Raw genomic sequence first — 21,903 nt, 5'->3', positions numbered from 1 at the left:
ACTACAGCTAGACCATCTCCCCATCTTAACCGCGCCAGACGGCCTCAATGACGACAAAGAACGACAGCGGGTTCGCCTCGAGCCGCACCAGGTCAAAGCGCTCATCCGTCGCCTTGAAGATGGCGCGCCACGCCTCCGCCGGCCTCTCGGCGGCGTTAAACAGCGCCATCATGCGCAGGTCCGTCGCCGTGCCCATCTGCTGGATCGAGCGCGGCACGGGCGGGCCGCCCTCCTCGGCCTCTTGCTTGCCGACAAAGTCGAGGAAGAAGACGCGCGAGCCGGGCCGCATGGCCGGCACGAGCCCGCGCAGGATCTGCACGCACTCCTCGTCGGGCCAGTCGTGGAGGATGAGCTTGATGAGGAAGATGTCGGGCTGCACCGGCTGCGGCTGGAAAAAGTCGTGGGGGATGAACTTGACGCGGTCTTTGAGCGCGGCCGGCTGGTGCTTGTTGAAGACGGACTCGGCCTCGGGCAGGTCCTCTACGGTAATGGTGAGGTCGGGGAACTTTTCGGCCAGGAAAAAGGCATCGTGCCCTCCGGAGCCGCCCATCTAGATGAGTGCCCTTGTCAGCGCAGAACACCAGATACGAGACGGCAAAAAAAGGCCACTTACATCAACAATTGTCGCTTTACCAAGGGCCTTCCAGTCAAACGAGCTTTCTAGCACCGACTCGAGTCTGAAAATCTCCTTGAGGTAGCGCATAAACTCGACAAAGTTTCTCTGCCGCCAGCCCTTGCGGTCGCCCTCGCCGTCATTCTCGATGTACTCCCACGACGTCTTGTAATTCCCAATCGTCGCACCTTTTTGGTGCAGCGCAAACGCCGTCTTGGTCATGTCCCGGGTCAGCGCGGGCTGGCCGCGCGCGTGCAGCTCCAGCGCCTTGTTCATGGCCAGCATCGGGGCGCCGGCGTCGTCGAGGACGGTGGACACGAGCGCGCGCAGGCCCGAGGACTGGACCAGGGCGGCGGACCGGCTCGAGTGCTTGACGCGGCCGGTGACCTTGTGGTCGCCGTCGGGGGCGAAGAGACGGAGCGTCATGCCGTGCTCGATGACGCGCTGGACGACCTCGTCGGGCAGGTTGGCGTGGCTGGCAATCTCGGCAAACGAGGCGGATCCGTCGAGCGGGACGGCCGACCAAAAGTCAAAGTGGTTCATGAGGTTGAGGGCCATGATGTCGGGAACGGCCTGTGAAGGGAGTTAGTTGGGGCGTATGGGGGAGCTGCGGGTGAGGGTTTGCGGCTCACGGTGTGCACATAGTTGAAGATGCTCTCGCTGGGCCCTTGGACGAGGTACCAGATGTCGTTGATCTTGTCGAGCAGCTCCTGGCGACGAAGAAACATTTCGCCCGTCAAGCCTTCATAGCTGGTCGCGCTCTTGGGCGTGAAATCCGGTTCCGCAATTTTGGCATCAGCGAGACTCTTGGTGAAGCTGCTCGCGAGCTCCGCGATCTGCGCCGCGAGCCCGTTGATGCTGTCGTTGGTACTCATTGTAACGTTTTTATGTTATTTTGCTGGTTTCTACAGTTTGTAGAAGCAACAAGTCAGGAGGGGATTTGGCACAAAGCTTAAAATAGCAGGGTCGTTTTCTTGTTCCTCTCTAGCCCGGTTGACGTAGGGAACCGGCGGGGGTTTTACCCATCACCAGAGTCACTCTGCTGCGCGGGGCAATTGGGAAAATGACGAATGGCATCGATCAACGGCCGGTCCCTGGGGGGCTGATTCCCGCCGCGCCTCCCGCTGTGGCAGAGGCTGAAGGGTGGCTTTGTGTGTAATGCCGGCAATCTTGAGGTGGGACCTGGACCACTTGGTGGCAAGCTGGTGAGGCCGCAAGCGAGGGGAGTGAATCCTGTCGGAAATAGGCATCCTGAGCCGAGCAAGCCTTTTTGCCGTGCCGGCATCGACACTGTTTGGGCTAGTTATTCAAAGGTTGTGCGTTCTTGGCAGGCTTACGAGGGGGCTCGTGGACCTGCTTCGAGTAGAAATGGGCTAACTAGTCAACTAGTTGTCTGGGCCTCGGACCTGATGCTGCCCCTCCAGGAGTGTAGAAATATCTCATGCAATCCCTGCCGCCATCTCCACGCAGCCATCTTATCAATCAGATTATTGCACCATGTATATCCAAGGCTAGGCCGTTTCCGCTTTCCACGCCAGCTAGCTGCGCTGTCCCACAGGACCCAATAAGATGACTTCGCATCGTCTCTTGACCAACAAAATGAGCGCATTACCCTCAATTTAAGCTGCGGCTGGCTTTTGTAGTAGCGGGGCGAAAGGAGTTTTTTCCGTCATCTTCACTCCTGTTGACCTAGAACCAACTTATACTGTCGGTGGATTCAGCTGCACATATAGCCCAACTCCATTATGCCAACTGCCGCAAAGCTTGGTGCCGATCTATATGATACTTAGGGCGAGCGAGATAGAGCACCAGCACTTGTGTGGGTGCCTACCACTTTTGCTGGCACACATGGTAAAGGTGATACGATCGACCTTTCTCAAATCCACCCTACTCTACTGCACATGCTCCTTCTCCTCCGCCTTGGGGATTCGGACCATGGTCGCAGCAATCAAGGCTGCGACAAGCGACAGGGCCAGCCCAAACCACCAGATGGCACGCATGCCCTGCAGGCCAATCTCTCCCGACGGCAGCTGGTCAACTTTGATTCCGATCGAGTTGGAGACTGACGTCATGATGGCTAGTGTCAAGTTTTGCACCGTCACGAGCAAACTGCCTGCTGCGCCTTGGTATGATCGTGGGACGCTCGAGGTGATGAAGATGGTTGCCGCCGCAAAGCTCAAGTCTGGGCCGAGAGATGCCAAAGCTACGGCGGGCATGGAAAGCGCCCAATAAGAGGTGCTTGGCGTTTGGGGCAGGAAGAAGACGTTGCCTATCCCAAAAAAGACCATGCTCGTCGCCAAAATCCAGTGCCCAGGAACGACGTGGAGTGTTCTGGATACCAGCCAGACGGCGGCAACTCCAGCCAGGGCATTGGGAAGCAGATAGAGTGGCACAGTAAGTGGCGAGGCTCCTTGGTACCTGATCCAGAACTGAATGGCATAAAATTGCCAGGCGCCAGCTGCAAAAAAAGGAAAAAAAACACGTGTTAGTGCCATGATGGCAAGGCGGGATGGGATGATGATTGCTTAACCTACCGTAGCCACCGAATCCGAATACGTAAGCTAACAAGACGGGAACGAAGCCCGGGATTTTCCACACGCCGTGAGGTACAAGCGGTCGCTTCACATGGGGGGAAGAAAAGTAAAACGCAACCAGCATGAGAACGCCTACAATCACCAGCGAATAGGTGTACGGGTTCCATTCCACCGAGGAGCCCTGGGTCAGCCCAAACAAGATCAACCCGCTGCCGAGCGATGCCAGGGTCGCGCCGACAAAGTCGAAATGCTTCATCGACGGCACATCCGCCGAGTTACCCTCCCTGGCCGGGACCAGCGGTGGGATCGTAAAGTAGGCCGCCAAGGCGCAGGCGCAGAGGAACAGCGACGTGCTGCCAAAGATCCACGGCAGATGAGCGCTGAGCGCGCCACATTGCATGGCGCCGATCCAGAACCCAAACGGCGCGCCGGCCGCCATCATGGAAAAGACGCGCGTCTTGCGCATCCCGGGATTGTACACCCGCCCCAAGATGCTCATCGACGCCGACACCAGCACGCCCACGGCCAGGCCCTGCATCGCGCGGGAGACGAAGAAGACGACCTTGAGCTGCGGGGAGATGACCAGGGCGGATACCGCGTTCCAGACGGCCTCCCAGAGAAAGGCAGACACCATGAGCGGCTTGGGCGGCGCCAGGTCGGCCAGAGGGCCAAACACAATGACGGACAGACCGCTCGCCAGGCTCGAGGAGCCAACCAGCCACGGCAGCTGGGACGGCTGCAAGTCCAGCGCCTTTTGAAAGACGAACTGGTTCACGGTCATGTGGCCTAGAGTGAGGGAGAAGATGAGCTGGCCGGCGGTGCAGACGAGGACGAAGACCACCTCGGCCATCAGGTTGGGCAGTTCGGGCGGCACGCCCTGAGGCAGAAGACGCGCCGGGCTGCCTCGCTCCTCAGACAGGCCGCTCGCATCATCGCGAGGGCCAGTATCGGCAGTGTCGACCTGCCTGCTCCGGACACGGCCAAGTTCAATCAGTACGCTCGGAGACGCGGTGTCCGCAACGGCCCGGCTGTTGAGCGTCACCACCGACCGCGTCTTGGCGAGGCTCAAGGTCTCGGCGTGGGCGGTGGAGGGCTCGGCGAGGTATTCAGTCTGCGTTTGCGTTGCCATGATGAATAAACGCAGGTGTTTCGCCACTCACAGAATGGAGGTAAGTAATTAAATTGTGCAAAGTTTATGCCGACATCGGATTGTACCACTTATACACGCAGTAACTGGTGCCACCTTTCTGACCAATGGCTAATATACACTGTGCCGATGTACGTAGTTGGCGGTGAAACATGTCGCCGAATCTGCGGTGTATAAATGTGTTTTGAAAGGGGAATGAGAATTAGACCAGATCTTTTCAACAATTTCACATTGACCATGCTACGAATAGGTTGTGTTGAATATATGAGATCGTGTACTACACCACCGCCGTTTGACACTGAGATCGCGCTAAGTCAGTAGAAGTCAGTAAATTATAACTTGCCAGCTTCACCCGCACTGACTGATTGAGCGGCGCAACCGCCTTTGTCTGCTGTTCTTCTCCACCCCCTTCTTACAATGACTGACGGAAACACGACGCTGTCCACCGCGTTGACGCGCAGTTAACTGAGCAGACAGTACCGCGACGCGGTGCTCGTTTGCACTATCCGCGCGCTCAGATTCGCCGGAATTGGCCGCGCCAATTCCGCCCACCATCTTCCCATCCCATTACCCACCACGACAGCGTCTCCTCACAAAATCATGGAGGATGAAGCGGAAGCGACGCCGGCACAGGGTGCGATCGAGGTCGTCGCTGCTACCAACGGCGAGGCACATGCTGAAGCAGCGGACAAGGCAAACGCCCCGTTGGAGGCCACCACGCAAGACGCAGACACCGCAAACGCGGCCTTGGCGTCGCGTCCCCGACGGACCCTGCGAAGCACAGGACGCGTCGCGGAAGAAAAGATTGTCAAGAGGGCTGTGAGGATCATCACCAAGCGCACGCAGCGCAAGTGGGACGCAGAACGGCTCCTCACAGATCCCAAGTCGCCACTAGCCAAGGCTAACCTACGAGTACGTTCTCATCTCTCCATCTGCCATTGTTCAAAATACCTCCCAGAAATTGACCAAAAAAAAAACAGACAATACTTTCCAATCCTATGGCGTGGAGTAGCCTTGACGCCGCCGACCACGCCGAGATTCTCGCCCTCTTTCCAGACCCGCGCCATATTCTGGCCGCTAGCGAGGACGGCGACACGCCGCGGCGGCCCGACATGGCGTCTCTACGCAACGACGACAGCTTCCGGTACGACTGCGCCGCGTACACGGAGAGCTTGGCGCAGGGGCGGCACGACCCGGACTGGCTGGCGCAGGCGTGGGCGGCGCACGAGAGGCGCCGCGCAGGCGACTTTGACGATTTTTTGCGCGCCAAGTTTGAGAGCGACTGGGACGTGACGCTGCCGCCGGAAGGGGGGGAGAGTGTGGACGGAATGCAGCGGGAAGGGGGCAAGGAGGATGCGGAAGTGGTGGTTGGTGATACTGAAACGGGCGCAAACGGCTTGAAGGAGGAGGAACATGTAACAGCGTGAGTCGCATGTTATTGTCCACCAGTTGCCCTTTATTCTGTCTGCTCAGTGTCTAGGGTTATCATTACGGCAAGTGATGCATCGGCTCTTAACGCGGGCACATAGCTCACTACCATATGCTTACATTTTGTAACGACAGACTATGTATTGAAGACCGTGTAACTCTTCATTGCCTGTAATTATAGAACTCTTTCATTTCGTGGCGCTGACGAAATGCCATTGTAAAGGTTGGTGTAGACAGCGACACTGGTCAATTTCTCCACACCAGACTTGGGTGCTGCAAACTTGTTCCTGGGCTTGACCATCAACAAACAACCTTGGCACATCACCGCTACACACAACCAAGTCGATCTTGCTGACTTTAGCCGGTAAAATCTCTCGGTGGTACGGCCATCCATATGATTTTATAAGATAATGGCTACGGCAAACCCCACACATACGCGGTCGCACAGTTTGCTGTTGCTGCAGAAGCTGCTTAATCTGAGAGATGGCGCCAGCCCTCTCACGCTGCTCCTGGACAACCTCGAGCAACGAGCTACACCAGTCGTCTCGGAAATCATCACAAGAGCAAAGGTATTTATTTCTCTACCTTGTATAAGCACAGTCATCACGGCATGGCTAACCAGATTTTATAGCTGTCAAAGACCAAGGTCATCTTCCTCTCCTTCGCCACCATCACAAAGCCGCGTGGCGTAGATGTCATGGTAAAGGCCACTGGGAAAGATCCCAATGCCATCAGAAAAGAAATCTTGTCTCATTACCCACCCACGGATACAACACCCGCCGCCGCGCGCGACCGCAGCATCTCACGTACGCTCACCCCCCCTCGCCAGCCCCCCAGCTCCCACTAACAATGCGCCCATTCCCAAAGGCGCCGTCGTCATCATTGACTCCCTCAACACGCTCTGCTCCGCCATCCCGCAATCCCTCGCGGGCTTCCTCTCCGGCCTCCTCACGCCCGCTGCCTCCATCGTCGCCGTGTACCACCTCGACGCGCCGCTGCTCCTGGCCCGGACGCACAGCGAGTACGAGCCGCAGCCGCTGACGCTCCTCTGCCACCTGGCCACGGCCATTCTGCGGCTGTCGAGCCTGCCGCAGGAGGTGGCGCGCCAGCGCGCGCGCGACAAGGCGCTCGTGGAGCCGGAATGGGGCCTCGACGAGGGGCGCGAGGGCGTGCTCATCGGGCTGGCCTCCAAGGCGGCGACGGCGGCCGAGGCCGAGGAGAGGCGCGGTGTGGTTGTTGCCATGGAGCTGCGGAGGAGGAGCGGGCGTACGGTCACGGAGACGTTTGTGCTGGTGCGGCCGGAGAGCGCGGCCGGAGGAGGCGGCACGGGGCGGTTGCTGCTGCGCAGTGATCACCCGGTGTTTGCGAAGCCGGGGGCGGCAGAGGAGCAGGAGGAGGAGGGACCGGAGAGTACGTTTGATATGGGCTTGACGGAGAAGCAGAGAAAGGACCGTGAGGGCATTGTGCTGCCGTACTTTGATGCGCAGACGGAGGTGGGCGGTGGTGACGGAGGTAGGATTTTGTACGAGATGGGTCGGGAGGATGATTTCGATGAGGAAGAGGACGAGATTTAGTCCATAGTAATAGGACATTTAAAAAAAAAAGATGAACGATTATTGAGCGTCGATGTGTAGCTGACAGTTCATTTACATGTTGGAGGAAGCTCAACGACGGATTTTCAACAAGGTATGGGCAAACTATTATTGCAAAGAGCAAGTCGATAAAATTCGTGGAGCAATTTTTTCTCCCTTTTCTGGCACAGTATTGCCTTAGAAATATATATGCCATCATTGTCATTGTTGAGCAGCTGTCACCGGCCGGTACAGGCGTTTCGGCGGGGCGGCGCCGGGGACCCAAATTGGCCCCTTGCCGATCTCTGCCAACTTCTCCCCTGTAGCAGCGACCTCGAAGCCTTTCCATCAACCCGACAAGCATCTCCCGACAACGTCATAGCAGCATTGAACAGCTGTACGCCCTGAAAGAAACATACTGCCTGTCGCACATCTAGTGTCATTGCCACTCTTGGTCTAGAGCTGCCTGCCTGGAACGGGTGCTAGGTGTCACGCGCCGTTGCCTTTGGACACGTTGTAGAAAGGCGGGAACCACCATCGCCATCTCCAACCGTCTCGTCCTTGTTTTCAAAGCTACAGCTCCAAAACCGCAATCATGATTCAGTCAACACAAATATCACGGCTTGATGGTAGGCTCCCCATATTCTGACTATTAGCAGTCTCTCTTGACGCGCCGAAATTTTGTTCCCGGCTAACTGTTGGCAGGCCTCATGCTCTGCGCCTCGGTCGACGACGAACAGGTTCGCCCCCCCCCCCTCCTTTCCACCCCCGACTACAAACCCTCTAACCCAATCCCCCCGCGTCACAGTCCGAGTCCGCGCTCGCCGAAGTCAAGAACCAAGTCCGCCAAATCATGCGCAAGCTGACCCGGACCGCGGAGCCGCAAGCGTCGATCGAGTCGGGCGCCTACACGCTGCACTACCTCGTCGACGGCGACGTCGTCTTCCTGTGCATCTGCGCGCGCTCGTACCCGCGCAAGCTCGCCTTCACGTACCTCGCGGACCTCGCGCGCGAGTTCCACACGACGCACCCGCCCGCGCAGCTGCACAACCCGGCGCTGCGGCCGTACGCGTTCATGGACTTTGACACGTTCATCGCCAAGACGCGCACCACGTACGCCGACACGCGCGCCACGCAAAACCTCGACAAGCTGAATGACGAGCTGCGCGACGTCACAAAGGTCATGACCAAGAATATCGAGGACTTGCTGTACCGCGGCGATAATCTGGAGAAAATGGGCGAGATGAGTAGCAGGCTCCGGGATGACAGCAAAAAGTACCGGAGAGCGGCGGTGCGCATCAACTGGGAGCTGCTGCTGAAGCAGTACGGGCCGTTTGCGGTGCTCGGGTTCATCGTCTTGTTCTTCATCTACTGGCGCTTCTTTTAACGGCGCTGGACAGATGGAATGAGCTACATGGCGGTGGTATAGTGTGCAGTATGTTTAATAGCGAATGCAATTGGTCGTTTGAATGCAGGTCTGGGTATAATACAAAACTAGAGATGGAAACGAAGGGGGCGGGGGCAGAAGTAAAAATGCAAATACGAATAACGCAAAAGGTTATCCTTTTCATGCTTCTATGTACAATATCGGAAATGCTCCAAGTTTGACAAGAGACTACCCCGGATTCCGACTGCAAGAAACTGCCACGCTTGCAATTATGTCCGTTCAAATCAAAAGTGCCAAATGTCCGTAAAACGCCATCCCTTGTCCCCGTGCGATGCTAGCAAAAGAATGCAGTTGCAGATGTAATAATGGTATCGTAGAATTGTTTCGTGTGAGCTGCGACGATCTTGCCGTCCTCGATTATGCAGCTGGGGTATCGTGAGACTGTCCGTGTTGGCGGGTTTTACATGACGACGCATTTGTCCGTCGACGGCAGCGATACGGGCAGTTTGGTAGGGAGTGCGGCCGCCGGCGCATGCTGCCATTCGAGATGCTCCTGCAGCGCAGCCAGGTCGTCGAAGCGGTTCTCCGGCCGCCACACCTCGTCCTCGTCCTCGATATCCTGCGGCTCGACCGCGGCGTCCTCGCACAGCGGACACAGCAGACGCGCCATCCAGTCGCCGCGGACCGGCGCCATGTGGCTGGCCACCGCGAGCGGGGGGTACACGACCTGCTTGGGCTCGCCGGCGGAGCGCGAGACGCCCGTGGCCTGCCACTCGCCGAGCAGCGCCGCGCCGTACGCGTCATGCAGGGGCATCGTCGCCGTGGGCAGCAGCGAGCCGCCCGCATCCGCACCCGCACCCGCCTCGACGCCTGTCCTCGCCGTCGGCACGCGCTCCACGTCCTCCCACACCACGTGGCCGTCGCAAAAGTCGCACACAAACGCGACGTCGACGTCGCCGAGGCGCTCGAAGCCGCCGACGGCGTAGCACTCGCGCACCTCGTCGAGCTGGCGCCGCTGGCAGTCGTGGTCGCTGGCGCCGGCACCGGCGCGCCGCGCCGCGACCCAGGCGCGCTGCTTCCGGTGCAGCAGGAACGCGCCCAGGCACCGCTGGGTGGTCTCCTTGGCCGAGTGGAAGACGCGCTGGGCCGCGCGGCGCTGGGCGCGGTGCAGCTGCCGCTGGAGGGCCTTTGTGTCACGCACCCAGACGGCGTTGACGGGACCGCCGGAGCGGCTCCATGCGCGCATGTTTTGTATGTGCATGTAAAACTGGCCGCGGAGCGTGCGGAGCTCTTCGAGGGATGTGACTGGGGGCGAGAACAAAAAATTGTTAGTCTTTTTGGTCAGAAAAAAAGCGTTTTGTCTTCTCGGGTCCCCCCCCCCCCTCAGCTTACAGGTTCGGTCGTGCTCGTAGTGGGATTGGCTCTTGAGCAGCGGAGAGAGCTCCTGGAAATCGGCCTTGGCGTCGTTGAGGGCGCGCTCCATGGCCCGCTGCAGCTCATACTCGTCGGGGCCCCAGTGCCGCTTGTCGGCGAGGCCCAGGATGCGCAGGCCGTCGACGAGCAGGTTGGCAATGTCGGCCAGCAGCGAGCCCACCGAGTCGAAGCCGCCCATGGCGTTTCGAGCGAGCGGGCGGGAGGGCCGCGGCAAGGGAGGCGGGCGGGCTGTGTTGCGCGGCTCTTTGTCGGGAGATGGGAGTACTGCTCTTGGCTAGTGGGAAGGGTAAAGGTTTGTTCGTGTCGAAGCGGGTGATGGGGGGGTTTTGTCGTGGCGAGGTGTCTGGTCGGTAACTAGGTAGTTAGGTTGCGGGTGACGAAACCGTGGCCAAAGTCGGACGGTGCAGAAAGACGAGGGAGGGGTGACGGCGGGCGGGCGGCGGCCTCTTTTTCAGCGTGGGCGGGCTGCAGGATGCAGGAGGGTAGAGGGATGCATCTGTGAATATGCAAAGACGGGATGGGACGGGACGTTGAATAGAGTATGATAGCGGGAAACTAGCAAGGCGAACGGTGCTTGAAACGACAAAGGGCCAAGGCGTGATTGTCAACTAGTCGGGACTTGTTGGAGGATCTGGTAGATTTATTAAGCAACGTTGAAGCTGGATGTTAGCGTGCTGTGGCTGGACGGGGCACTTGGGATGGTTTGCGGTATCGGCTGTTGCCCTGAGATAGGAATCAATCGTCTCTTTTAACGTCCGTCTTTTCTTGCGAGATATTTTTAAACATCTCCGTCCTGAACAACAGCTGATCGTGAAACGCACATCCAAGGGGCCGGAAACACCTCTTCCCGAGTCCGAGTTCCTCGTGGTTCATGTGTACCGCCACAGCACCTACAGCTCCACCAGACACGGGAACGGCCCTTTCCCGCGCCATGAATAGTTCACAAAGCTTCAACCGAGCCGAAGCAATGATTATCGTCATCTTCAGAACCTACCTTTAAGTTTGAAATGCCCTTTTAGTCGTCAATTTCTTACTCACCACTTGAAGTCGTCGTCGTCTGGCTCTTCCTCTTCCAGTGTTGATAACCCCAGCATCGAGGTCGGGAGCTCTCCACAATCTTGATATGGGGTAATCTTTCACGAATCTGCCTTGAATTCAATCACATTCAATTAGAGAATGATTGATTGCGGAAATATTTGGTCAACCATTGCTTCAACTCGAATAGTTCATAGCATTCCATGGTCACGGCGGCGTCGATTTAACAAGCTCGAGATGCAACCCTCTCGTCTCCGCGAAGTACCAGGTTTCAACGCTTAGACGTAGGGCTGTTTCGATTTCTTATTCTGCGGGTATTATTTGCTACATTTCAGCAAAGGTGCCGCAGGTCAAGCTGGGTGGCCGCAAGTCACTCTCCCTGGCCGGGGTCTGAGACAGGAGGGGTCAAGTCTGAGGCCGTGACAGGGATCCTACAACATTCCACCAAAGATGACTGACGGTCGGCTCGCGGCCTCGTTAGGAAACATCAGGTTCAAAAGTAACTACGTTATCTAAGCGGAACATGCCACCACTAACACGACGCTGTTGTTGAGTGCATTGCGTTGCATTTGATCTATCGTCGTATCTATAAACCCATGGTATCTATAAACCCATCGCAACTCATACACCTGCTACCCCGCCATGCAAGCTACTCTCACACGCCTCACTTTCTCTTGGTCGCAGCGCCGGTATCAGCACCGCTGGCCTTGACCTTGGCCCTCTCCTCCAGAATCTCGCTGACAGCCTGTTTCTTGGCCTCCACGGTGACCTTGTCCTTCTTCGCCTCCTGCTCTGCCAGCTTGGGCGGCTCATCGTCGTCACCGCCCTGGCCAAACTCATTGACACGCGAATAGTCCGTCTTGTAAGCCCACTTCTGGTACAGGTAGATGAAGAAGATGATGTCGTCGCGGAACGTTGCGAGGCGATGCAGGAGGGGCATCTTGATGGTAAAGGCGAAGAGATCGTCAATGAAGGTGTTGAGAAACTTGTACATCATGGCCTTGCCAGGCAAGTGGGCGACGCTCTTCAGACGGTAGTTGATGTACAGCGAGGGCACCATCATGAGGAATCCGTACGTGTAGACAGAGCCGACGAGCGTGGTGATGATGAACGAGTACCACGACTTGTGACTTTCGTACATGAGCGAGTAGATGCCATAGGCGATGAGCAGAGGCACGGCCACAATGTACATGTACTTGAAGGCAATCTGGTCGTATTCCTTGGTCTTCTCTTCCGTGTCGGTAAGCTTGTGCTTGTCCTCAAACACGAACCAGTAAGGAACCCAGGATCCGGGCGGTGTAGCGCGCCATCGGACGTCAACGACGGTAGTGATCTTCCAAAATTCAATGACGATACCGACGACTTGTGAGCCGAGAATCATCCAGCTAGTGTTTTGCGAGTTGTCGAGGAGGTACAAGAAAATAATTGCCTGCATAAAGACGTTGGCCAGGATGGAGCGCACAGAAATGCCGACATTGTCCTTCTTCTTGCGGTAATGCGCAATGTCAGAGCCAAATGCCAGCGTCTCGAGAATAACGTGCGCAACGGTGACGATGGCGGTGATGGCAAGCAGGATGGGGTTGTTGTCGATGAGGATTTCTTTGACCATCTCAATCTCGGAGCCATCGCCTGTGCCGGGCACGGGATTGCCAAAGGCAGCCTGGCGTGCATTTTCCTTGGCATTCATCTCCATGTTGGCCATGATCTGAAACTGCCAGGCAGCCATATTGCTGAGATCGATGCGAATGGGAAGCTCCTTGACTGTGTCGTTGAGCGCAACCATGTCCTTGGTTAGCTGCCAAAACGTATTGACAAACATGAGCGGGTAGTACCAGCCGTTCTGGCCTGTGCCATCGCGGGCACCGCTTCGCTCGAGATGAATAAAATGCTTCATAGGAGGGGGCATGGAGGCAAGTTCCTTGACGCCGACGCCCGGGATAAACGAAAGACTGGCATTTGGGTGGTAATGGTTCGTGATGATGGGCGTCTTGGGTTCGGGCACTTCGGGCTCGGCCTCCTCGTTGTCGTTGCGCGCGTCGAGCAGGTTTCTCTTCTTGGCCACCTTTTTCTTGGGAAGGTACTGCGTTAGCGGATAGGCCATGTGGTAGGCGGTATCGCTGTTCCAGGTCGGGTCGCGGGGATCGAGGGTGCTGCCGGCGAGGCCAATGAAGAAGTGGCCCCAAAGGGTGCCGTTGTGCTGCACCTCGGCGGGCACCGCAAACTTGCCATCGAAGTGGCGCTTGTCGGAGCTGTTGCCCATGTGGAAGCGCTTCTCGTTGAGCACGACATACTCGGCAGGCGTCTGGTCGATCGGGGCCGGCAGGGACGAGGGCGAGACGGTTACGATAATGTCGACGTGGCTGTCCTGGGGCCAGATGGGTGCGACCAGCTTGGGCAAAATGGCGCGCACGGCGCCCTCGTCGAGCTCCTTGGGGCGCAGCTGAAAGGCCGGAATGTCGCCCGTGTTGGAGGTGACGCGGATCTGTTTGCCCGTAGTGGGATCGTCGACGGTGACACCGCGCTGGTCCTTTTGGGTATACCAACTCAGGCCGGCATTGACGGCGAGGTAGAAACCAGCGCCGAGAAGCAGCCGTTGAAAGTTGAAGCCGCTCTAGATAAACAAAGCGTTAGTGCATGTGCCTTCGTAGAAGTTCGAGGCCGGCGGATTCTTACACCTTGCTGGGGCTGCTGGCCAGCGCCCTGCTGGGGAGGGAGCACGGCCGCGACACCTTGGGCAGGCATTGCGTCGCTGTGATGGGACGATTCGACAGTGTCGATTCGATTCCGATATGTCAATGCCAAACAATGACGGTACTCGTGCGAGAGCGAGCAAAAAAGGTTGGCTGGAGATGGGACGGGCCAGATATGCGCGGCACAAAAGCAAAGGGGGCGAAAAAGGGTCCTCGTGGGTGGCGTTGGCGTTGGCCGTTGGCGATTGGCGTTTGGCCCACTGGAGGCGAGGAAGTACTACCCACGTGGACCATCGCAGTTGCACTCTGTGAATGCAGATCTTGAACAGCGAGTTGTGGTATCTAATAAATCATGCTTGAATTAACATTTCTCTTATCATTCTGGAAGGCGCAAATTTCAACTCTTCCTTATTCCGAAAACGTCAGTTGATCCTAGTTAGCAGGTGTCAATGCCTCGATGGTTACGCAACTTGCACAGATGGCCCATCAACCCTTTTCAAAGCGCTTTGGGAGTTAGAAATTCATATGGGCTCATTGGGTGCGAACGCCGAGAAGCGAGTATGCGTGGACGATGCAGTTGCCGCGCCTTTCTAGACTCTCCATCCGTAGAAGAACATGATCTGTACGGGCATGTTGGGAATCAATCTTTCACTGCTATCACGATCCATCACGGGGAGAAGCTTCGTACGCTCAAGCACCACCTCTATTGGGGAGGTACAGAAGATGTGTTTGCTCTTCCAAGTGCGAACGTTGTTGAACTCGTGCGTCGATGCGTTTGGTGGAAGAGCTCACGTGCAGAAGGCTAGGACAGAGGAAACGGCATGATACCGCTTGCTAGGCACCTTGACATATCTAAAGCGCCTGGTATTATTTCCCGGCTGCCGCTCACAATCGTGGGATGATGGTGGGAAAGGACACGAATAGGACAAATCGACCTCGTCCCCGCTAACGATTTACAAGCTACAGAACTACTACATAAACACGACTTATTGAGTTTGACCTAGCCGTGTCTATTTTTTTATCTTGTTTAATAGTGCGCCAATACTGCACTTGCGCGTGTTGGTGCTGTGGCCGTGTGGGTTCGGCAAACAAAACAGTCTCGTCGAAACTTGGCTAAGGTGTATCAGAAGGAAGTGGAGGGTTCGGAGAGAAGTTGTGGAGATTATTACGGTTAATGATATTGAAGTGAAGACACGGGTAACTCTCGGCGATTTGATGATAATGTCAAGGTGAAATGAAGATTGGGTATCTATGCAAACAAGCGTGGACGCGATCTGGCCGCCGCGGTCTGAACCATGGTTGTATAACTGGACGAGCATGCCTCTCAAACAGAGCCCTGAGGCGGAAACACTGGGGCGACTGAGACCTCGGAGACGGAAAATGAAGGGAATTCGTTCCCTCGCAGGAAATTAAACGATTGGCATACCAATGCCTCTCGAGGACAAACGTGCTAACCTTGGTGCCATGTGCCGTGTTGTCGATTCGGGATGCGACGAGCGCGTGGTCGACAGGCAAGTTTCGACCACACTCGAGTGATAACAAACGTAATAGAGTTATAGAATAAGCAATAGTTTTTGATGAAAAGCAACGTCAATCGTGTTTTGTCTCTTCTGGAGTGCTGTGTGTTGCTGTGTGCGGTCGTCAGCAGTCGTGTCTTGGCAGCCATGTGGTCATGATATTTGCAAGTGAAACAAGGCATTGCATTGGCCATTGAGGTTGTGTGGCTTGCAGAAAGATTCAATGTTGTGAAGCCACGGGACGATGAGCAAAAAAAGAAGCATGCACTTTGCCTTGTCCGGTTCTTTAATCCTGTGCCCCCAATTCGCTCGCCACCACGGCAGCCACGCACCCCCAGTCGTTGCAGCCGGTTGCAACCTCGGGCGTCCGTGGTCAGAGAAGGGGCGGGCGAACTTGTCGTTGTGTTGTTGCAAAGGGAACAAAAAAAAACGTCTTTTTGTCACGAGTGCCAAGCGAATGCCGCAGGAGCGCTGCCTATTATGTCGACCTACATGTCGGGCCCCACGGCCAAGACTCATAAGCCAGGCCTGATATTCATGATTTGTAGCTCTTTATTGGAAAACCTGTGCAGGCTGAATGTCAGCAAACATGTAATAATACCAGACTTCTTAATTAGTTATGACAGTGCAGCATGGCAACATTGGAAAGAGCAGAGGTTGAGCGGGTTTTTGGGGGATTTTTTGTCTGTACATGCCGACTCAACCCCGTTGGGCTGTGCAGCTGAGATGCCCCCCTCCGTGGGGGGGGTCAAGGGTCTCACGGAGTTCACGGATGGTTGAACCAAAAAGTTGACAACCTGTGATGCGGGGAGTTAGTTGACTCGGTTAATTAGCTCCGACGCGCTGTGACAGGGAACCTGTCAATGGGGAAACACAAGCAAGTTGGACAGACTAGTTATTGGCAAGCAACCAGAAAGACCAAGCGGGGGAAAAAGAGAAGAACGTGAAAACAGAAAAAAAAAAAAGGACCAAAAAGAAACTGTCCAGCCAGAAGCGATCCCGGCACGGCGTGTTCCGGCCGTTCGCCGAAAAGGACGGAGTCACTGCACGTCATGCCCATATGGTCTCTTTCTTACCCTCCTTTCCAATAATCCCAACCCACCAATCTCCAAGCCACCGTTAGTTTCCATTCCTGCATATCTCCATTTCCCCTTTCAACAAACATCTCGATCAGATATACCACGGCAAAAAATATAACGGCAGTCACAAGATCAATTTTGGATCTTATTTCCCCGCATCTTGGGCCGTCTATTGCCACACGCAGCACGCTGCAGCGTCTTGTTTTGTTTGCCTCCCTCCTTCCCCGGTTCAACCTAGGAGGCGACAAAGACTACGAGGGACACGCCAGGTTAAATAAGGCCGGTCCGCCATCCCTTTTTCCTCTTCTTTCCTTTTAAAACATTTGCGAGAGAACTGAAACGTTCAACACTTCTTTTTCTCTCTTTATTCCCATTACATCAAGTTCACTTCACAATGACAGCTCAAGCTACAAACGGCCATGCTGCCAACGGTACTAATGGTACTAATGGTACCAATGGTACCAACGGCTCCGCGTTGCGGACCAAGATTTGCGTCTTCTGCGGCGCCTCGCCGGGCAACAAGCCCGAGTACGTCGAGGCCGCCCGCGCTCTCGCCCGCGCCTTGGCCGCCAACAAGATTGATCTAGGTACGTCTCTTCATCTCCTTGCAATATTCTTTCCCTTTTTTCCCTCTTCCTCGTCCCCTCTCCCCCGTTGTCATTGTCGTCATGCCCGACCCCCTTCACTCTCCCTCAGCTGACCGCTTCCTCCGTTCAGTCTACGGCGGCGGCACCGTCGGCCTCATGGGCGAAGTCGCCAAGACGCTCTGCGAGCTACGGGGCCCCGACGCCGTCCACGGCATCATCCCCGAGGCTCTCGTCAGGTTTGAGCGCGACGGTACTTACGCCACCCTCAACGCCGAGGGCCGCTACGTCCCCGACAAGGCCAAGTACGGCCGCACCACCATTGTCCCGGACATGCACACCCGCAAGAAGCTCATGGCCGAGGAAGTCTTTGCCGGCGGGCCCGGTTCGGGCTTTGTCGGCCTGCCCGGCGGCTTCGGCACCATGGAGGAGCTCTTCGAGGTCATCACCTGGAACCAGCTCGGCATCCACGACAAGGGCATCGTCCTGCTCAATGTCGGCGATTACTGGCGCGGCATGCTGGATCTCATTGATAATGCGGTTGGTGAGGGCTTCATCCGAGACTCCAACAAGGATATCGTCCTGGCCGCCCGCGACGGCGACGAGGCCATCCAGATGCTGCGAAACTACAAGGTAGCAGGGGGGATTTACGGCCTAGAATGGGGCAAGCAGTAGAAGCCAAGTTCAAAAAAAGATATAAAACTACAAGCAGATGGTAGATGAGTTTATAGACTCTGGTCTGCCTTAAAAAAAATTGTACATCATTTCAAGGACGCAACACTTCTATTTCGTCATTTGGAACAGCTTGGACATCTCTTCTTGATCAATAGGTACCTATACATAAGAATACCATTCAGCACGTACCCGCCAAGCTCATCACATACTCAAGTACATTGCATGGATTGATATAGTGCCGGACTTGCACAGGATTTGCTACCTCGCAGCGTGTATTGTACATGTTCTAGTGTATTTTTCATCACGTCGTTTGCGCGGCCGCCCCCTTTACCCGTCGACCTCCATGCCTTCTTGGCTCTCACCAACATTGTCGAGCCACACCTTGACCTCTATCTCGTCAAAGAGCTTAAACTGCTCGACGCTGCGCTTGCCGTCCTCGGTCTTAACGCCGACCACGCCCACCGACGTGTTGTCAATCGTCAACTCCTTGTCCTGGGAGAGGCTCTCGCGGAGCGCGCGCAAGCCGTGCTGGACGAGCTCCTCGCGGGTACAGTCAGGAAACGTCTTGAGGTGGCGCTCGAGGTACGTGCGTGCCATCTGGCTGCGGGCGCCAATGGCAAAGGCGGCCATCTCCTCCGTCATGCCTGACGGCTGGAACTCAAACAGATGTGGGCCCGTCTCGTCGACGCCGGCAATCAGCAGGCCGACGCCGTACGGGCGCTTGCCGTACATTTGCGTGTTAATCTGCGCCTTGTCGCCAATCATGCCGACGAGGCTGCGCAGGGGCATGGCGCGGCCATACGTGAGTCGGTGGCTCAGGCACTGCTGCTTCATAAAGTTGGACAGGACGCGGGCATCGGATGTGAGGCCGGCAATGGCGATGCCGGCGTGCTCGTCAATGTTGAACAGCTTCTTTTGGTATGATGAAAGTTCTTCGGCGTTGCGCTGGGGAGGAAGGGGTTAGCGGATGATGCTGTGATGCGGATCGTCAGAATAGTCGCCTGTTTACCTTGACGGCGCACAAGACGGCGTGCGTCTTGCTGGCAATGCCAACGACTACCGAGCCTTGCTTTACAGCTTCGGCGGCATATTCAATCTGGAATATTCGGCCCTGGGGCGAGCTACGGGAAGAATGGTCAGCTTAAGTTCCAGCAATGAGGCGGCGCCAGCCACGCGGTCTGCAAACAAGGGTCGCACGGGGGATCGAGACAGGGTAGGCGTACAATGTGACGGAATCGTTATCGTAGTTGTTACGAAACATGATGTATAGCTATCTGACGTGCAGATGCGCGGACGGTGATGGGTTGGGTTGGGCGATGGCAAGCTTGGAGCAGGAAATAGGAAGGCGAGGGAGGTTGAAGCTCAAGCGGGTTGGCTGTACCACCAGTGGCAGCCAGGCAGCCCCAAGCTTCGTCGCCTCTATGGTCCAGGCTGAAAGCTGTCGGCGCGGTGCGGCAGATCATCGGTTAGACTCCACACCGCCTGCCCAAACGGGCGTCTAGGATGGGCAGCACTACAATGACTCCAACGGCAGCCAGACAAGCTGTAATATGTAATTCATGGAGCGGGAGAAAAAGTTAGCTTGACAAGTCCTTGTTCGAACTCCAATCCGTCAGAAATAAAATAACCTCACTCTAGAGAGCATTTGATCAGAACCGCTTTACCCACCTACAACCTTGGGAGCTGTCCATGGCGGGGACGCAACAGCGCACTTATCCCACTAACCAAAATAATCGTAAAAGCGCCGCCGCTAGCCCACTGACAGACCCCTGTTCCAGGGACCTCTGAGTGAGATTCAGCGCCTGCCTGTTTTTGGGCATTCCGTCTACTTCACCACCATCTGCATGAAGCTGCAGGAGGAAAACTAGGACGCTGTGGGTAGCATCAATATTGCGTATATTGACTCACTATTGTCAGAGTGCCTCAATTAGTGCAAGAATAGTGTCATTATGCCATCTAGCGTCTGCATCCCGCCAGTCATCTCCGGAGCATCGCGCCGATTGTCGGCGGCCGCATGCCGTCATCTGGTTCCCAGCTGCCCGCCATCCACCCACCACACCAACCTTCAAGGTGGGGAGGGGCAGATTCTAAAATCGACACCATCAAGCTTAAAAAACAACTGCCGCATCCATTATCCATTGCTTCTTTGTCTTCAAAACACTCGCAGTTCCCCCTTGTGTCCCCCTTTGGCCAGTTTCTATCTAGTAATATACCCTCGACCGGATACATTACTCTCGCGTTGCTACATAAACCCCTCGTCGTGACGCCCGAGCTTCTGCATCTTTGTCTTCTTTCTACTGTCACATCCCATAGTGCTTCTAATTCAGCAGCACGACAACCCCCACCATGCCTTCCAGAGAAGAAATCACCTACTTCGGTGCCGGCCCGGCCCTGCTGCCCCAGGACGTCCTCGAGACGGCCGCGCAGGCCCTGCTCAACTTCCAGGACACGGGTCTGGGCATCGCCGAGCACTCGCACCGCTCCGAGCTAGCCACCAAGATCATCAACGAGGCCAAGGCCGACCTGGCGACCTACCTCGACATCCCCGAGGACTACGAGGTGCTCTTCATGCAGGGCGGCGGCTCCGGCGAGTTTTCCTGCGTCGTTTACAACCTCGTCGGTGCTTGGGTCGCCCGCAAGCGCCGCGCCCTCTATGCTCGCCTCAAGAAGTCGGAGACAGAGGAGGCCAACGACCCGGCCCTCACGCAAGAGCTGCGCACCACCATCGACCGCGATCTCAAGCTCGACTACATTGTCACGGGCGGCTGGTCGCAAAAGGCCGCCGCCGAGGCCGCCCGCCTGCTTGGCCCGCACCATGTCCACGTCGTTGCCGACGGCCGTGGCGAGGACGGCAAGTTTGGCAGCATCCCGGATGAGTCCACTTGGAAGCTCTCCAAGGACGCCGCCGCTGTGTACTACTGCGACAACGAGACGGTCGATGGTGTTGAGTTTCAAGGTTTCCCCAAGTCGCTAGCCCCTGGCCCGGACGGCGAGGGTCCTATTGTTGTCGCCGACATGTCGTCCAACATTCTCTCGCGCCGCGTTCCTGTACGCAACTTCTCGCTCATCTTCTTTGGCGCCCAGAAGAACCTTGGATCGACCGGTATTACCGTCGTCATTATCAAGAAGAGCCTGCTTGCGCCCAGTCTACAGCAGCCATCGGCGACCCTGATGCGCGCCCTGGGCCTTCCCATTCCTCCCATTATTTTCTCGTACGAGACCATTGCCAAGAACAATAGCTTGTACAACACGTTGAGCATTTTCGAGTAAGTAGCGTAGTGACGTGAATAGAAGGAAGGTATACTGACTTCGTCTAGCGTCTACATTGCCGGCCAAGTCCTAAAGAAGCTTCTCAAAGCCTACCCCGACCGCGTTGATGGCCAGGAGCAAGTTTCCGCCAAGAAGGCCGAGCTCGTCTACGGCGCTCTCGATGCCCATCCTGATGTCTACAAAGTCGTACCGCAGAAGAGCGTGCGCTCGCGCATGAATGTTTGCTTCCGTGTCAGCAAGGGTGGCGAGGTCGACGAGACGGAAAAGAAGTTCCTCAAAGAAGCCACCGCGCTTGGTCTGACAGGTCTCAAGGGCCATCGCTCGGTAGGTGGTGTTCGGGCTTCGTTGTACAATTCAATTCCTCTGGAGGGAGCCGAGAAGCTGGCAAAATACATCAACGATTTCGCCAAGGCATGAGTGATGTTGAGAAAAAAAAGAATGATTGAGACGTCCCAGTATAGGGTATGGGTCGCTTCGGAGGATTGTGCAAACCGAAAAGGAGTGGCAAATTCAACTTGCCAGCTAGACGGTGATATCATGCGAAAAATATACCTTTAACAGTATCAATGAAATTTAACGAATCAAGTAAATTGCAAGGAAGTCGCGCATGAAATCGTGCTAGCAAGAGAACGTTTCACTCCAGAACTCGCTCCCTATGCCACTGCCCTGAGGACAAAGTGGTGGTCCCAGAGGTCCCACAACAGCAGAATCCTGACTCTTCAACAACAGCCCTGGACGAAGCGCTGAGCAGCCTCTGTGTATACCAGAGAGTAGAAAGCAGACTTTTGGAGTGAAAATGATGAAGAGATGCTACGACGTGGCGCATTAATACGCAGAGTTGCTTGCGCGACAGGTCGCCCAGCTCGCGCAGTACCTAGCCGCCCTGCAAACTGCGGTCACCAACGGCAGCTGTTCTGGCGGAGAGGACTGACCACAACG

At 56.2% G+C, this 21,903-nt stretch overlaps 10 protein-coding genes across 10 annotated transcripts; 5 read left to right on the top strand and 5 right to left on the bottom strand.

Moving 5' to 3' along the window:
* Positions 1–25: 25 nt before the first annotated feature.
* On the bottom strand, positions 26–1,488 carry CCM_07823 (sterigmatocystin 8-O-methyltransferase; the record flags this gene model as incomplete). Its single annotated transcript, XM_006672963.1, has 3 exons — positions 26–550; positions 614–1,186; positions 1,246–1,488. The coding sequence occupies 3 exons, from the start codon at positions 1,486–1,488 to the stop codon at positions 26–28; spliced, it is 1,341 nt and encodes a 446-aa protein (XP_006673026.1).
* A 1,017-nt stretch (positions 1,489–2,505) lies between these two features.
* Positions 2,506–4,276, bottom strand: CCM_07822 (Major facilitator superfamily transporter; the record flags this gene model as incomplete). Its single annotated transcript, XM_006672962.1, has 2 exons — positions 2,506–3,071; positions 3,148–4,276. The coding sequence occupies 2 exons, from the start codon at positions 4,274–4,276 to the stop codon at positions 2,506–2,508; spliced, it is 1,695 nt and encodes a 564-aa protein (XP_006673025.1).
* Positions 4,277–4,894: 618 nt separating this feature from the next.
* On the top strand, positions 4,895–5,721 carry CCM_07821 (uncharacterized protein; the record flags this gene model as incomplete). Its single annotated transcript, XM_006672961.1, has 2 exons — positions 4,895–5,206; positions 5,275–5,721. The coding sequence occupies 2 exons, from the start codon at positions 4,895–4,897 to the stop codon at positions 5,719–5,721; spliced, it is 759 nt and encodes a 252-aa protein (XP_006673024.1).
* A 411-nt stretch (positions 5,722–6,132) lies between these two features.
* Positions 6,133–7,296, top strand: CCM_07820 (killer toxin sensitivity protein; the record flags this gene model as incomplete). Its single annotated transcript, XM_006672960.1, has 3 exons — positions 6,133–6,291; positions 6,354–6,528; positions 6,560–7,296. The coding sequence occupies 3 exons, from the start codon at positions 6,133–6,135 to the stop codon at positions 7,294–7,296; spliced, it is 1,071 nt and encodes a 356-aa protein (XP_006673023.1).
* Positions 7,297–7,888: 592 nt separating this feature from the next.
* CCM_07819 (protein transport protein sec22) lies at positions 7,889–8,680 on the top strand (the record flags this gene model as incomplete). The annotated part of the gene is made up of 3 exons (XM_006672959.1): positions 7,889–7,922; positions 7,999–8,033; positions 8,102–8,680. The coding sequence occupies 3 exons, from the start codon at positions 7,889–7,891 to the stop codon at positions 8,678–8,680; spliced, it is 648 nt and encodes a 215-aa protein (XP_006673022.1).
* A 460-nt stretch (positions 8,681–9,140) lies between these two features.
* Positions 9,141–11,047, bottom strand: CCM_07818 (uncharacterized protein; the record flags this gene model as incomplete). The annotated part of the gene is made up of 3 exons (XM_006672958.1): positions 9,141–9,985; positions 10,073–10,378; positions 10,936–11,047. 3 exons carry the CDS (start codon positions 11,045–11,047, stop codon positions 9,141–9,143), a joined length of 1,263 nt encoding a protein of 420 aa, XP_006673021.1.
* Positions 11,048–11,813: 766 nt separating this feature from the next.
* CCM_07817 (CLPTM1 domain protein) lies at positions 11,814–14,219 on the bottom strand (the record flags this gene model as incomplete). Its single annotated transcript, XM_006672957.1, has 4 exons — positions 11,814–13,760; positions 13,823–13,898; positions 13,954–14,145; positions 14,206–14,219. 4 exons carry the CDS (start codon positions 14,217–14,219, stop codon positions 11,814–11,816), a joined length of 2,229 nt encoding a protein of 742 aa, XP_006673020.1.
* Positions 14,220–16,829: 2,610 nt separating this feature from the next.
* Positions 16,830–17,694, top strand: CCM_07816 (lysine decarboxylase-like protein; the record flags this gene model as incomplete). Its single annotated transcript, XM_006672956.1, has 2 exons — positions 16,830–17,022; positions 17,153–17,694. 2 exons carry the CDS (start codon positions 16,830–16,832, stop codon positions 17,692–17,694), a joined length of 735 nt encoding a protein of 244 aa, XP_006673019.1.
* A 327-nt stretch (positions 17,695–18,021) lies between these two features.
* Positions 18,022–18,955, bottom strand: CCM_07815 (proteasome component PRE5; the record flags this gene model as incomplete). The annotated part of the gene is made up of 3 exons (XM_006672955.1): positions 18,022–18,639; positions 18,704–18,815; positions 18,918–18,955. The coding sequence occupies 3 exons, from the start codon at positions 18,953–18,955 to the stop codon at positions 18,022–18,024; spliced, it is 768 nt and encodes a 255-aa protein (XP_006673018.1).
* A 1,085-nt stretch (positions 18,956–20,040) lies between these two features.
* CCM_07814 (phosphoserine aminotransferase) lies at positions 20,041–21,381 on the top strand (the record flags this gene model as incomplete). The annotated part of the gene is made up of 2 exons (XM_006672954.1): positions 20,041–20,960; positions 21,012–21,381. The coding sequence occupies 2 exons, from the start codon at positions 20,041–20,043 to the stop codon at positions 21,379–21,381; spliced, it is 1,290 nt and encodes a 429-aa protein (XP_006673017.1).
* Positions 21,382–21,903: the final 522 nt, after the last annotated feature.

The sequence above is a fragment of the Cordyceps militaris genome (assembly GCF_000225605.1).
Source record: "Cordyceps militaris CM01 unplaced genomic scaffold CCM_S00006, whole genome shotgun sequence".
Taxonomy (NCBI): Eukaryota; Fungi; Ascomycota; class Sordariomycetes; order Hypocreales; family Cordycipitaceae; genus Cordyceps; species Cordyceps militaris.
The sequence above is the reverse complement of the archived record's forward strand: the minus strand, read 5'-3'. Positions and strand labels throughout refer to the sequence as shown.